Source organism: Takifugu flavidus, chromosome 13 (genome assembly GCF_003711565.1).
Source record: "Takifugu flavidus isolate HTHZ2018 chromosome 13, ASM371156v2, whole genome shotgun sequence".
NCBI classification, from domain to species: domain Eukaryota; kingdom Metazoa; phylum Chordata; class Actinopteri; order Tetraodontiformes; family Tetraodontidae; genus Takifugu; species Takifugu flavidus.
Genome location: NC_079532.1, coordinates 725383 through 741362, shown reverse-complemented (window position 1 = coordinate 741362; position 15980 = coordinate 725383). Strand labels below are relative to the sequence as shown.

General features: G+C 45.4%; 1 protein-coding gene across 1 annotated transcript; it reads left to right on the top strand.

Annotated features, from left to right (window-relative positions):
- Positions 1 to 237: 237 nt before the first annotated feature.
- mfge8b (milk fat globule EGF and factor V/VIII domain containing b) lies at positions 238 to 15877 on the top strand. The gene is made up of 11 exons (XM_057050910.1): positions 238 to 393; positions 8306 to 8428; positions 8502 to 8633; positions 8837 to 8872; positions 9835 to 9948; positions 12895 to 13076; positions 13238 to 13393; positions 13466 to 13610; positions 13773 to 13957; positions 14027 to 14182; positions 14510 to 15877. Exons 1-11 carry the CDS (start codon positions 339 to 341, stop codon positions 14651 to 14653), a joined length of 1428 nt encoding a protein of 475 aa, XP_056906890.1. The 5' UTR covers positions 238 to 338; the 3' UTR covers positions 14654 to 15877.
- The last annotated feature ends 103 nt before the right edge of the window (positions 15878 to 15980 follow it).

The window sequence follows — 15980 nt, the reverse complement described above, 5'->3', positions numbered from 1 at the left end:
TGCCAATCACATGTTCCAGTCTCTGTAACAGGATGCTGTGATCAACTGTATCAAAAGCAGCACTGAGGTCCAGCAGAACCAGCATAGAAACCAGTGTAACAGTGTAACAAATAAAAGTTAAGGAAGTAAATTTGCTGCTGTTTACTCCAACTTCTCTCACATATGGTAGGGGCGGGGCTACGATCCGAATCAGGCTCAACAATTGGCCCAGAGCCTATGAGCACGTGCTTGTAAGCTCCACCCACCGCTCGGTTCAGTTCAGAAACGCAAATCAAGCTAGATTCCCGGCCAGAACGAGTTTGGAGTTCCGCCGTGGTCGTTTGAATCTTTCCTCAGTGATGGAACAGAATATACGATTCCTGCTCTGCCTGCACCTCCTCACGGCCGGTCTGGGTAAGTTCCGTGGGGGCGGCTGGCTTTCGGGATGATGGTGAGACTCTCACGGTGAGGCAGATGCTGGTCCGGCGAGGCTCCCGGCGGAGAGTGAAGTTTCTGAGGGCGATAAAGTTGTTGAAGCGCTACCATCTTCAGCCGGTGGTCGAGATGTCCGACTGATGGAGTATCTGTTATGCATTCTGTTCTCCCGTGGATCAAAGTAGTCCGTCGGTTCGCTGCTGACGCTTTTTGTTTCCGTTTTTCGTGTTTTGTAGGACGAACTCGGGCGCGCGTGTGTGTGCGCGCGCGGGGGCTTGTGTGGGTGCGCGGTGTGGCTGTGCTGCTGCAGGCTGTTGCCATTGTTGGCAGCTGCGCATGTAGGCCGATAGACAAAAGGTAAAGTGTCCTGTTGGTCGGTTCGCTCTGAGGAAAGGCGAATTTCCGTTACTGACAGTCACACAAACACATTATCATAGCTCCCGCTATTATTATCATTAGTATCTACAAATTACAAATGTTGTTTTTTTGTTTAAATTTTCTTAATATTTGTATTATTTTTGTAATTTCCCTCAGATTTATGTTCCTTTCTATCTTTCTTGAAATAAAATCAACTACAACTGATGAATAAAATCAGAGTTTTGCCAGTGACACAGGTATTCCCATTTCACACTTTTTGGGACATTGTTAATTTCATTCTTGGCATTTTTTGTCTTTGACATCTCAAACAAAAATGAGGTAAATTAATCTTTAATTTACTAAATTTAACATTGTGGGTCAGCTGTGCCTTCACAGTGGAGTCACTTTTTCCCTAAAAGACATATGGAGGCTTCACCCACAACAGTGTGTGGGGAGTGGGGTATGATGGGTTCTGAGCTCAAATGAAGAAAACGTGAAAGCATTATTCTGTCAGAACTGATCCTGTCACCACAACAACGAGACCACCGAGTGTAACTGAGCCAACCAGAGCTAAATATAGCCCGAGTCTGAGCCAATGACATGGTTGTGTGTGTGTGTGTGTGTGGGGGGGGGGCATTATGACATCGTGGCATTATGACAACATTTTGCAGCTCTCCTTTAAATGCTGAGGGCAGTCTGCTGGTTAAATGCTCATCCTCATCCTGAGATGCTAGAAAAACCAAAATGCTTTGCTTAGCCCAACAAACGCCATCATCATCTCACTTCCTAGATCCAGTTTGGACGATCTAGTGAGAAGGTTCACTTCCCCTTCTGTTGTATTTCATATTTCACAGGTCACCATGATGAAACGATCAAAACAATTTGGTGTGTGTGTAGTTTGCAGTGTTGTTGTTCACGTGATCATGTGATCACCTAAAGCTGCAGCAGCTTGGAGGTTGGAAAAACCTCATTTGTTCCACACGTCTCTGTTCATCCTTGGAGGTGGCTTATCTGTGTGTGTGTGTCTGTGTTTATTCCTCCCTCTGTAAAATGTTGGGTTCTCACGCCAGCCCTCAGCTGGCTTCAGCCTGTTAGTGTGTTTATCAGAATTGTAAGGACTCAGGGCAGTTTACACACACATATATAGATATACACGTGTGTGTGTGTGTGTGTGTGTGTGTGTGTGTATGTGTGTGTGTTCTTTGTGTGTGTGTGTTTGTGTACATACAGGAAAAAAAAAATCTCTTCCTCGCCCTCCTGGGCGGTGCCTCCTTCCTTCCTTCCTGGTATCTGTTGGAGCCATCTACTCAAATTGGGTGTTACTGCCCCTAGTGTCCCAATCGCTACTGGGACCACTGTTGCCTTCATGCCCCATATTCTCTCTATCTCCTCCTTCAGCCCTTGGTACTTCTACAGATTCTTGTGCTATCACTTGGGATTTCTACATCTATCCCCACCACTGTCTTCTGGTGTTTATCCACCACCACTATGTCAGGCTGGTTGGCCACCACCATCTTGTCAGTCTGGATCTGGAAGTCCCACAGGATCTTGGCCTGCTTGTTCTCCAGCACTTTTGGGGGTGTCTCCCACCTGGACCCTGGGAACTCCAGTCCATACTGAAGAGAATTCTATTTATCTTGTTATCATATGTTCTACCATATGTTTTTGTCTTCTGTTAGAAGTACTTCCAAAGTTAGGAATGGTAGAATCATTAGCAAATATAATAAAGGTCAGTTGACCCTTCCTTGACAGGATTGTTGTTTAGACAGTTGTAATCTCCGGAGCCAGTCAGGCTGAAGGTGTTAAACACCCATCGTAAAACTGGACAGCAGAGTGGTCTTGATAAGCTCATCTGTGGGAAGAAGGTGAACTTTGGCCTGGCCATTTGGGAAACACCGGAGAACAAGGACTGTGTCAGCATCCAATGGGACTGGAAGAAGAAGACAAGGTCATCCAAGAAGGACTGGAGTGGACTGAATTAACATAAATAATTTACATATGTGTTTCTATAAAAGATTGGGTCAAGGGATAGTTAGGTTGTCAGATGTCATGCCCTGGCAATTGACTCTGTTATTGTAGGGTTATGAACTGGCCCGGAGCTCTGTAATATTTGTATCTTGAATTGGTTCTATTTGCTAAATACATTTTGAAATTGGCATTTTTCTTCTTGAACTCTTCATTCAAAGAACACGCGGATTAGCAGTGACACATGAGAGGTATTGCGATCCAACAATACTTAGTGCAGATGTTCCTACGCTATGCCAGCTACCTGGTTATGCCGCTCCATGTATGCCTTGCCTGCTAACATCTTGCACCCTGCTGTGATGTGCTGGACTGTCTCAGGGGCATCTCCACACAGTCTGCACCTGGGATCTTGTCTGGTATGGTAGACCCTGGCCTCTATTGCTCTGGTGCGCAGGGCCTGTTCTTGTGCAGCCATGAGTAGTGCCTCTGTGCTGTCTTTCAAGATTCAAGATTCAAGATTACTTTATTGATCCCTTTAGGGGGTGTCCACCAGGGAAATTAGCATCTCCAAAGATCTACAAGCATCTACAAAATTTCCCACCACCATTACACCCCATAAACCTATTAAATAAGAATATAATAAAATAAGAAAAAAAAACAGAATAAATTAAAAAATAGAATATGAATATAAATACAAAACTATAAAAATGTTCCAGTTCTCCTCTTGGCACTCCTCCCCCCTGTGAGTTGTTGAACAGTCTGATGGCTCGGGGGATGAATGAGTTCCCCAGTCTGTTGGTCCTGAACTTGGGGAGGCGCAGCCTCGGGCTGATCAGGCTTCTCTGGCTGTGGATGACAGTGTGCAGAGGGTGGCGGTCATTGTCCATGATGCTCCGCAGCTTGTCAATAGTTCTCCTCTCTGCCACTGTCGCCAGAGGTTTCAGCTTCATCCCCACCACCGAGCTGGCCCGCCTGATCAGCTTCTCCAGCCTGGAGAGGTCCACTTTAGTCACACTCCCCCCCCAGCACACCACAGCGTAGGACAGGACACTGGCGACCACAGACTGATAGAACATCCAGAGGAGTTTCCTGCAGATGTTGAACGATCTGAGTCTCCTCAGGAAGTACATCCTGCTCTGGGTCTTCTTGTACAGCTGCCTCGTGTTGCTTGTCCAGTCCAGCCTGTTGTCCAGCCACAGCCCAAGATATTTGTAGGTCTGCACGCCCTCCACCTCCTCCGTTCCTATCTGAACTGGTCTGGGTCTGGGTCGGTCCCTCCCAAAGTCAATGACCAGTTCTTTGGTTTTGGAGGTGTTGAGCTGCAGACCGTTGTTGTGGCACCAGGCAACAAAGTCCCTCACCAGGCACCGGTACTCCTCCTCTTGGTCGTCTCTGATACACCCAACGATGGCTGTGTCATCAGCGAACTTCTGAATGTGACACATTTCAGAGTTGTAACAGAAGTCCGAGGTGTGAAGAGGATGGGGGACAGCACAGTCCCCTGTGGAGCACCGATGCTGCTGACCACAGTGTCAGACGTGATGTCCTTCATCCTGACGAACTGCGGCCTGTCGGTGAGGTAGCTGGAGATCCAAGCAACCAGGAAGGGGTCCACTCGCATCTGTAGAAGCTTGTCCTGTAGGACAAGGGGCTGGATCGTGTTGAAGGCACTCGAGAAATCCAAAAAGAGGATTCTCGCTGTGCCACTCCCCTTGTCCAGATGCGAGTGGACTTGGTGCAGCAGGTAGATGATGGCGTCCTCTACACCGACCTTGTCCCGGTAGGCGAACTGTAAGGAGTCCTCAGCCTTTCAGTCCGGCCTTTGCCAGCCACTGGTATGTTTTCTCGATATCAGCCACTTCCTCAATTTGTCGGTGGTATATTCCATGCAGGGGCTTGTCCTTCCACGATAGCCCCTCAGGTTCCTCCTCCTTGGTGGGCTTTTGTTGCCTGAGGCATTCACTCAGCAGTTGGTCAGTGGGGGCCATCTTCTTGATGTATTCTTGGAGGCTTGTTGTTTACTCCTGGACAGTAGTTCGGACACTTACTAGTCATTGGCCCCCTTCCTTTCGCTTCGTGTACAGCCTCAGGACAGTGGACTTAGGGTGAAACCCTCCATACATGGTGAGGAGCTTCCTTGTCTTGATGTCAGTGGCTTGTATCTCTTCCAGTGGCCAGGGTATTATGCCAGCAGGGTATCTGATTACTGGCAGGGCGTAGGTGTTTATGGCCTGGATCTTATGCTTACCATTCAGCTAACTTTTCAGGACCTGCCTTAACCTCTGTAGGTATTTAGCTGTGGGTGACCTCCTAGATGCCTCCTCATGGTTACCATTTGCCTGCGGGATTGTCACGTTCCAGTCTAGGGTATGAAATTGTGAACCAGGGAAAAGTGAAGGTGGCACGAGGAATAACGCAAGATCAATAAGTGAATTATAGATTCAATGGCAAAGTGGGGTTGATACAAAAATAAATGAGCACTTAAATTATAGAGGTCTAATCAATAGTTACAGGCACGTTGCATGGCAAACATTACAAAAGTAGACAAAAGTGGCTTCTCCACAGAAGCAGGCGAACTGCAACCGACGGGCTGCGTATCACAAAACGAAGTGGAAACTGGTAGCGCTGACGTGGCGAGTCACGGAACAGAACGAAAACGGAGCCAGAAAGATTCGTTGGGTGGCACCCCAGGGTTTTTAAAAGGACGCCAATCTCGAACCAGCCAATCACAGACCATGGCGCAGCACCTATTGAAACAGAGAAACACAAAACACGGGGGCGGGACAAAACGGAACCAAAGGCGTGCAGAGCGCACAGTAAAAGCAAACTAAACCACATAACTGGGATCGTAACAGGGATCCCCAGATATTTGTAACTATCCTGCACATCTGTGATATTCCCTTCAGGTAGATCAACCCCATCAGTTGCGATCACCTTTCCTCTTCTAGATACCATCCGCCCACATTTATCTAGCCCAGAGGTCGGCAACTCAAAATGTTGAAAGAGCCGTATTGGACCAAAAAAACCAAAAAACAAATCTGTCTGGAGCCGCAAAAAATTAAAAGCCTTATATATGGCTTATAATAAAGGCAACACATGCTGTAAGTGTCTATATTAGCTGTATTAATCTACTTTCCAAATGATAAGTAGGCTACAAATACATAAAGAGCATTCATGATTAAATGTTTATGTTCCCTGCAATGCATCCTGGAGAGAATGACGCACCACGTGACTAGTCTGCTGTACGATGGTGCTTTAAGTTTAATTTCCATTATAATGAGATGTTGAAATTAAATATTTATTATACATATTTTTACAGCATTGTAAATCTTTAAGAATGTTTGTCATGTTTTTCCTCCTACAGAAATTTTATTAAAACAAAAAATATATTCACACCATGTTTTTCCATTTTCACATTTTTGAAAAAGCTCCAGGGAGCCACTAGGGCGGCACTAAAGAGCCGCATGCGGCTCTAGAGCCATGGGTTGCCGACCCCTGATCTAGCCCGAATGACATCCCGATGTCCTTGCTGTAGGTCGTAGTGAGGTGAATCGATGTCACACTCACTCTTGGCATACAGCTTGATGTCATCCATGTAGAGGATGTGGCTGACGGTTGTTCTACTTCAGAACTGGTACCCATAGCCACTCTTGATGATGATCTGGCTGAGGGAGTTTAGGCCTATGCAGAACAGCAGGGAGGACAGGGCATCTCCTTGATATATGCCACGTCTGATGCTCACCCGCGCAATTGCCCTGGTGCTGTCCAGCTCTTCATTTTGGACACTCTTGTTTGGATGTCTGCTAAGGTGATGACTACTGGGTCTTGTTCTGGGAGTTGGCTGTGCTCAATCTGTACGTCTTGCAGCCATTGGGCACTAGTGTTGTGTGTTGCCTCTTTCTCCCAGATACTCTTCCAGTATTGTTCAGTCTCAGCCCTGGGGGGGGGTCTGTTGTCATCTTGTTGCCCTGCCATTGAGAGTAGACTTTTGCTGGGTTGGTGGAGAACACCCTGCTTATTCTCTTGTGTACCTCTAGTCGGGTAGCCAGGGCTGTGAGCCTCTCCTCTCCTCTCCTCTCCTCTCCTCTCCTCTCCTCTCTCTCCTCTCCTCTCCTCCTCCTCCTCATCAAGTAGACTAGTGATGCTATTTCTTGTGTCGTTTTTCTGCCCCCCCTTCTGTATTCATTCACAGGTATTGCCACCTTCAGAGCTGCATAATGACCTCCAACCCCGCTGACCCACTCAACCGGCAGCTTATTCAATATTCAATATCATGTATTTTTGTATGTATTTCTTTGCTCTATGCCTCTCCTACCTATTCTATCCTCTACCTGTCCTCCCCCTTCTCCTCTCTCTCTACCCAGCCGGCCATCAGCAGGAGGGTCCCCCGACATGAGCCTGGTCCTGCTCAAGGTTTCTTCTGTTAAAGGGGAGTTTTTCCTTGCCATTGTTGCTTGTCTGGTGTTAGGCCCTGGGATTCTGGAAAGCACCTTGAAACAATTTTGATTGTAAAAGACACTATATAAATAAAGATTGATTTGATTTGCCTATCAGTCTCCAGTGCCTCAGGTATGGACAGTTTGTTGTACTTCTTGGGCTGCTCTGTCCTTGGATTCACGCCTCTACTCAGCTCTGTTAGGAGGCTGACTTCTCTCCGTGTCGCCTTCTCCTCCATGGGGCCATTTGCTCCTTATGGCTATTCATGCTCTTTATCTTATAGCCAATGTTCATGTCCTCCAGTAGAGATTGGTCTGGTACTTTGTGTGTTAGCCTTGGCAGGGAGGTAGTTGAGTTTCCCCAGGACTTCATGATTCTCTCTCTCAGGTCAGGTGTGTGTGTGTGTGTGTGTGTGTGTGTGTGTGTGTGTGTGTGTGTGTGTGTGTGTGTGTGTGTGTGTGTGTGTGTGTGTGTGTCTGTGTGTCTGTCTGTGTCTGTGTGTATATGTATATATACAGGTGCCACCAGATATATATAGGGAACATCGTTGCTATATTGTGACTATTTCAGCTATTGGATTATTGGATGAAAATATAAACCCAACCTGAAGTCATGTTAGCTTTCTAACCAACCTGCAAGTATCTGGTCTAAAATCATCCTTAAAGGCTGAGTCCTGACGCTGAGCGAGATATGAGAAGATCGGAGGTCGCAGCGCGGTAAACTGGCTAATGACACCAGTCAACTGATAAGCAGCAGCAGCAGCAGTTTTTCTCCTCCTTAAGTTCTAGAACCTGATCACACATGATCGTTCCAGACTTTATAATCCGTCACTACATCAAGAGGGATGGGTTCCTTTCATTACCACTGAAAGCTCTGTATGTTTAAGCTCAGTTGAGTATAAGTTGATATTCAGACAGATGCTGAAGAAGAGAATTTGTTTAAAACAAGTTAAAAAAAAAAACCCAAACAACTAGTATTTCAGGTTTTGCTTTTAGAACATTCAGACTATTGGAGATCAGTGGAACATGTTCTGAACTTGTTTGCTCCGCTGTCGACTCAGCAGCTTTGGAAGCATCTTCACTGGCGCCCACTGATGGTCACGTGACCTCTGATGTCCTTGCTCCTCCTGCAGGTGAATTCTGTCAGGTGAACCAATGCCGTAATGGTGGCACCTGTATGATGGGGGAGGGGCGCCGCTTCATCTGCATCTGTCCGGACGGCTTCAACGGGGAGACCTGTAATGAGACGGAGAGCGGTAAGATGCGGCGAGACCGGTGAAGCATGAGTTCCTGGGCTAACTGATGGAGACCGACTCTGCTCTTGAACAGGTCCATGCAGCCGCGACCCGTGCCAGAATGACGGCGTTTGCCAGGTGACAAGTTCAACGCGCCGAGGCGACGTTTTCAGCGAGTACATCTGCAAATGTGCACCAGGCTTTGAAGGCGTTCACTGTCAGAACAGTAAGTTTTACTGAGCTCCAGAATAGTTATACAAATGTGTCACTGTGGCGTCTTTAGCATGTTCAGGTGCAGAACATAAGCGGTGTTGGTCTGTTGCCTTGGCGACGTGACCGCAGTGTTATACCAACAAAGTGACCTGAAAACTTCTGAAAACTTTAGCATTGGCTAAATAACACTGATTGATGATGTGTCTTGAATTGCAGGAGTCCAGCAGGGGGCTGACCTGGGCATACAGACAGGTAACCGGACACGACCACATCGTCTTCATGCCGTCCTTCTGTCTTTCAGCTCTGTTTTCTGGGCTGCATGTAGAGGCTGCAGAACCCCACTTTCCTGTAGACAATGATAACAGTGTAGCCGCCTGGTCCTAAACAACTTCATACAGTAACTAACACACAATAATGGTTTACCCTGAAGTGTATGTTTGTGTGTGGCCCATTTATTGATAAATCAGCAGTAGTTTAATCTTGTTCACATTCCTCTCCAAACAGTTAAAAAGTGTGGGTATTCAATAATAACTGCTGTTATCATTGAATACCCAAACACACACACACACATCCACCCCATCAGGCCAACAGGAAGTGTCAATTCACAATGAGTCATGTCTTCACTGCTGCTGTTGCTGGGCGAAAAATGTGAAGGTCGTATAGTGTGTGTATAGTCTGTGTGTACTGGTGTGTTTTGGACATTGAGCACCTCCTCCCAGGATATGGTCTTGTGGCCAGACTGTATAGTACTGGTTGTGTGTATTTATACTGTATGTTGAAAATAACAGTTTATAACGCTGCTGTCAGCACTGAGGATGATTTAAATTCAAATTGAGAATTTTTTTTCTGATCCAAGACAAAACAAAAATCGCATCAAAAGATGAAAATGTGTCTGAAGTAATCAGCTTTAATGTTCAAAAGTATGTAAACAAATAAATAAATAATACAGGTTAACCAATAAATATGGTTAAGATCGTTTCTAATGAGATAATTGGTTGTTTTCACTTCAGTCTCAAAATGTAAAATGATATATAATTTTTATTGTATTATAATTTGTATAATAATCTTGGGTGTGATGGCGACCTCCAGTGGTGAGACAAAGAGCTACATGCTGGCTTCTTTGGGTCAACCTCCTGCTGTTGGCATGGCTGAATTAACACAAACCTCCAGAATGAGCTGATATGATGATGATGGTGTTGCTGCTGTGTGTGCAGATGTCAACAAGTGTGCTGGACAGCCATGTGGGAATGGAGGAATCTGCAGAGATTTGGAGGGAGACTTTAAATGTCATTGCCCATCTCCATATGTGGGCAAACACTGCCAGTTGCGTAAGTATGACTTGAACCAGCAGAAGGACTCAATCAATGCGGGCGCTAATTTGGTGCACCACCACGGTCATAGGCACGCTGAGTGACGCATATCAAACACCTTGAAAAACAGCTAAACTGATAATTGTTGGATTTGTTGATGAACATTTGTTTTCAGTTTTGATGAGTTTTGATTGGTACTCTGAAGAGTTGGGACATGGTTTTACCAAGAGGAGAAGAAGAGGTGCTCAGCATTTGGTGACACTTGTGGTTTCGTCAGGGAGGGAGATCCAACTTTGCGTTCTTGACTCCTGCCCAGACATTTTGATACAGCCAGTCACTGATGTCCACTTTGTTGACAGGGACAGTCAGCACATGTCTGTAGATTTGAAAAAGAACACTTTCGGTTAGAAACTTGAAATATATTTGCTGTTGTTCCTTCTCTTTACAACAATATTCAGTGTGACAACAAGGAGCTTTAACTTTGACTTCAATTTGTACTTCTGGGGTTTTTTTTGGTTTTTTTTAACTAAAATTCTGCATAACTAAGGAAGGTGGTCTGTTGGGATCCCTGTTGAATACTAGTTTGGATAATGGTAGGGCGGCACGGTGGTGTGGTGGTTAGCACTGTTGCCTGCCTCACAACAAGAAGGCCCCGGGTTCGATCCCCGGTTGGGACTGAGGCTGGGGACTTTCTGTGTGGAGTTTGCATGTTCTCGCTGTGCCTGCGTGGGTTCTCTGGGTACTCCGGCTTCCTCCCACAGTCCAAAGACATGCATGATTGGGGATTAGGCTAATTGGAAACTCTAAATTGCCCGTAGGTGTGAGTGTGAGAGAGAATGGTTGTGTGTCTATATGTGTTAGCCCTGTGATTGACTGGCGTCCAGTCCAGGGTGTACCCTGCCTCTGCCCATTGTGCTGGGATAAGCTCCAGTCCCCCCGCGGCCCTCAGTGGAGGAACAAGCGGTAGAAAGTGAGTGAGTGAGTGTTTAACCCTTCAAAGCCTTCGATATATCAAGGACTATATTATAATGTCAAAGTTCAAATCAATTGGGTCAAGTGGGGGCATTTCTTGACCCAGGGCTTTTATATTTTGCAAGATGACTTTAAAGTTTGAACGGTTTTTAGGTTCACCATACATAGGTGAATGTATGCCGGAGCTACGGGCCCTCAAACTGGGGGTTAAATTCCATGACCTTTCCAGACCTCTTCTATTAGTTACAATGGGATTTTAAGGCAATGAAAGCAAGTATATGATCCCCCCCCCCCCCCCCCCAGGACTAATTGCAAGAAAAATCAAATCAATCTTTATTTATATAGCATCTGTTACAATCAAAATTGTTTCTTGGTGCTTTCCAGAATCCTAGGGCCTAACCCCAGACAAGCAACAGTGGCAAGGAAAAACTCCCCTTTAACAGGAAGAAACCTTGAGCAGGACCAGGCTCATGTAGGGAGACCCTCCTGCTGATGGCCGGCTGGGTAGAGAGAGAGGAGAAGGGGGGAGGACAGGTAGAGGAGAGAATAAGCAGAGATCATAGAAATACATTAATAGTACAAGCTGCTGGTATAAGAGTAGAGTGGGTCAGCAGGGTCGGGGGTCGGCAGGTTAGCATTTAGCTATAAAGGCGGCTAGACCTGTTGATGGATACGGAGAGGGGGATAAGCAGAGAAACTATACAAGAAACAACATCATCAATGATCTACTTGCAGAGGAAAGGAGAGGAGAAGAAGCCATGACCCAGCAGGGTGACAGAGGCCTGTCAGGTGATCATGTTTCTGGACCCTGGCAGCCTCGGCCTATAGCAGCATAACTAAGATGTTAACCTAATGGTTAGACAACCCCCTAAGTATGATAGTTTGTCTCTCTAGGATAGTAACTGAAACTACAGAATTAGTGACAATAAGCTTTTTCAAAGAGGAAGGTTTTGAGTCTAATCTTAAAAGTAAAGCTAGGCCTCTGAGGACCTTTGTAGGTCAGAAGAAGGATTTTAAAAATTATTCTAAATTTAATGGGCAGCCAATGAAGAGACGCCAGTACAGGAGTAATGTGATCTCTTTTGTCAATACCTGGCATTTTGGATCACCTGGAGGCTTCTTAAAGAGTTGTTTGAACACCCTGATAATAAAGAATTACAATGGTCCAGCCTGGAAGTAACAAATGCATGGACTAACTTTTCAGCATCATGCTGCGTCACTAGTTTTCTAATCTTTGCATTGTTTCTCAGGTGAAAAAATGCACTCCTAGAGAGTATTTTAATGTGTGAGTTGAAGGACAGATTTTGATCAAAAGTTACTCCTAGATTCCTCACACAGAGACTAGATGCTAGGGAGATACCATCTAGAGTGATAATGTGATCTAATCTATCCCTGAGAGGTTCAGGACCAAACACCATGATCTCAGTTTTTCCTGAGTTGAGGAGAAGGAAATTTGAAGACATCCAAGACTTTGTTTATGTATGTTTAGGTCTGAAGCTTCACTAACTTCTGTGTCTCCTCTGGTTTCATGGATAAATAAAGCTGAGTGTCATCAGCATAACAATGAAAATGTATTCCATGCTGCTGAATAATGTTCCCTAAGGGAAGCATGTACAAGGTGAAAAGGATTGGTCCAAGTACAGAACCTTGAGGAACTCCATTGCTAACCCTTCTGTATGAAGAGGGAACACCATGGACATGAGCAAACTGGTATCTATCTGATAAATATAATCTGAACCAGTTTAGTTCTGTCCTTTTAATTCCAATCATATGTTCCAGTCTCTGGAACTGTATCAAAGGCAGCAGTGAGGTCTAGCAGAACCAGCATAGAGACTAGTCCATGATCTGAAGCTATAAGATCATTAGTAACTTTAATAAGTGCTGTTTCTGTGCTGTGATGAGCTCTAAAGCCTGACTGAAACATCTCAAACGGGCTGTATTTCTGCATTTCTACAATTGTTGGAGGTGTTCTTGTCCATTGTCTGTCTCTAGGGTGTATTTCCCTGCTTGGCCTGGAGGGCGGCGGCATAGCTGAGTCCCAGATCTTGGCATCCTCTGTGCGATACACCGTGATGGGCCTCCAGCGCTGGGGGCCCGAACTGGCCCGCCTCCATCACAAAGGGCTGGTCAACGCCTGGAGTGCCGCCACCCATGACAAGAACCCCTGGATCCAGGTGACGAAACATTACATCACCCAAGAAGTGATGTAACTGAAGCAAATAAACATGAAATATTAAAATTGTGAAGAACTCCAGATTTGGTTGAACTTTTGATTATTTTTTTCTTTTCCCACTCAAACTTTTGTGATTTGACACCTGTGTTCCCATGGCAACAGGTAAACATGCAAAGAAAAATGCGATTAACGGGAATCGTGACGCAGGGCGCCAGTCGCATCGGAAGTGCTGAGTACATCAAAGCCTTCAAGGTGGCGTCGGGCTTGGACGGGAGGACTTTCACCATGTATCGAACGGAGGGCGAAACCCGTGATCACGTGAGGAGATGTGACTCCGTGTCGGCACCATCATCCAGGTGTTTTGCTGACTCCTCTCCCTTCTCTGTATAGGTGTTTGTTGGGAATGTCGACAATGAAGGAACCAAGACCAACCTGTTTGACCCGCCACTCATTGCCCAGTTCATCCGAGTCATCCCAGTGGTGTGTCGGAAGGCGTGCACACTGCGCATGGAGCTGGTGGGCTGCGAGCTGAACGGTAAAACCAGGGATGGTGTTAACTAACCTTCTCAAAAGCATTGTGATGACCAAAAAGTTTGTGCTTCTCTTATGCTAATTCTAATGCTAACATTGGCCTAAACTCGCTTACCTTCTGACTTCCTGTCTCCTTTATACCATATTCATGTGTTTTGACCTCCAGGTTGTTCAGAACCAATGGGAATAAAGTCTCGCCTGGTGTCAAACCGCCAGATCACAGGATCCAGTACGTTCCGTACTTGGGGGATGGACGCATTCACCTGGCACCCACACTTTGCCCGTCTGGACAAACAGGGCAAGACAAACGCCTGGACCGCCGCCACCAACAACCGCTCTGAGTGGCTTCAGGTGCCAACATTATGACCTGTTATGGTCTGTCTGCTGTTCCGGTCTTGATTCTGGTTTTTGGTTCTTTAGGTGGATCTGGAGTCGCCAAAGAAGATTTCAGGGATCATCACGCAAGGCGCCAAAGATTTTGGGTCCGTCCAGTTTGTCTCAGCTTTTAAAGTGGCTCACAGTGATGATGGACAGACCTGGACCATCGTGAAGGACGAGACCACCAGGATGGACAAGGTTAGCTGACTCTGTCCAACAGAACAATCAACAAAACAGATCTTTGACCCAATAATTCCACACCTGGAAACAGTTTCAGCCTCAGGTTGGTCAGAATAATCAGGTGACATGGCAACCAGGATTGGAGTTCTGATTGGTTCAACATCAAAGTTTCAATATCAAAGTTGTTTGTGGATCTTTTACCTTCTCATGATGTCATGGCCAACTAAAGATCTGAACCACCTGGTCAGAGATGCTGTGATTGGCTGGTTCTGTTTTGCGTAAAAGTGAAAAAGATTGAAGAAACATCTGAGCAGATCATTTGATTAAATTTTTTTTTCCTTTTAGATTTTTCCTGGAAACAGCGATAACAACGTCCACAAGAAGAACATCTTTGATCCTCCAATCTACGGAAGATACCTTCGCATCCTCCCTTGGGAGTGGCATGGGCGCATCACACTGCGTGTGGAACTGCTGGGCTGCGATGAATAGCTCTGCCACCTCCTCCTGCCCCTCTTCCCATCCTTTTTTTTCTTCTGCACTACCTCCCTCAGAGCTGTAGGGGGCTCTGATACTCCCCAGATAACCAACCAACCGAGGTCTGGACAGAGATTTCTCTCCTTCTGCCACTGGGCTCTTTTCCTTCTGTGGTTCTGTTGGATCTCAGGGTTCAGCAGGATCTGCTGGATCAGTTGGTGCTGCCTGAACTGGATCTTGTACCTTCTGGATCAGTTCTACCTGGTACCTCAGAGACGCTCACTGGTGATATACGGAATGTTCAAACATGTCCTGGAAGCCAACACACACTAGAGAAAATGTCATCTTTCATATCAGTGAGTTTTCAGTTTGATCCGCATTTCCCTTGTAGCCCTGCCCCCTTTGCTCTTTACCTTATCTTGCACCATCTGTCTTAATGTCTTAAATGTGTTCTGTCCTTCCTGGTATTTGTGTGAAGTATAGAAATGTTGCACTGACACAAAGTATTAAACATTTAATTGAATCTCATTTATTCAGCCCATCTACGTTCCGTGATCACAGAATTACAATCAAGATAAAAGCAGAAAATACTTTGATCACATCAGCTGTCTGTAATCATCATCTTCATCATCACCATCATCATCTCAGCTGTGGAAGCTTTTCCAGATGTGGTGATGATGATGAAGGTGTGGTGGTGAGTTCTTTCTGATTCAGTTCATTAACAGACAGGTTCTGGTGTGGAGGTCTTGGGTCAGAGAAGCTCAGCTGATGGTGAATCAGAACTGTAAACTTGTTTATGAATTTAAAAAAAGCAATCTCCAGTTATGTTATTTAATGTCCAATATGAAAAATATGTTTTGGAGTCTCAGAAACTAGATTTAGAACAGAAATGTAGATTTTTTTCACCAGACTCGTGGCATGCCCCCAAACCCCCCACATGAATTATAAATTATGGGCTTGTGCAATATAATAAACATGAATAATGTTTGGAAAACCTAAAATATGCATGAGGGGGTGGAGCCACAGAGCTGTCTAAGACTCTAAAATATTTATTACACTTGCATGCGAAGATTCGATTTTATTCAGATTATTGTAGGATTGTGCTCTTCAAATTTGCTGTGGTTGATGGAGAAATTGATGTTTACAATATTCCGAATTCATTTTTTGCTCTTTTAAACCTAAACCTTTTATGACTGTTTTTGATGCAAACTCAGAATAAATAAATCTGTAAAATCCAAAGGGTGGAATATTCATGTGATGGATCATATTTCAGGCTGTTTTCCATTTTAAAAGTAAAAAACATCAGAATTTATTTATAGTTAAGCTCCTCTGTGGACCAAAG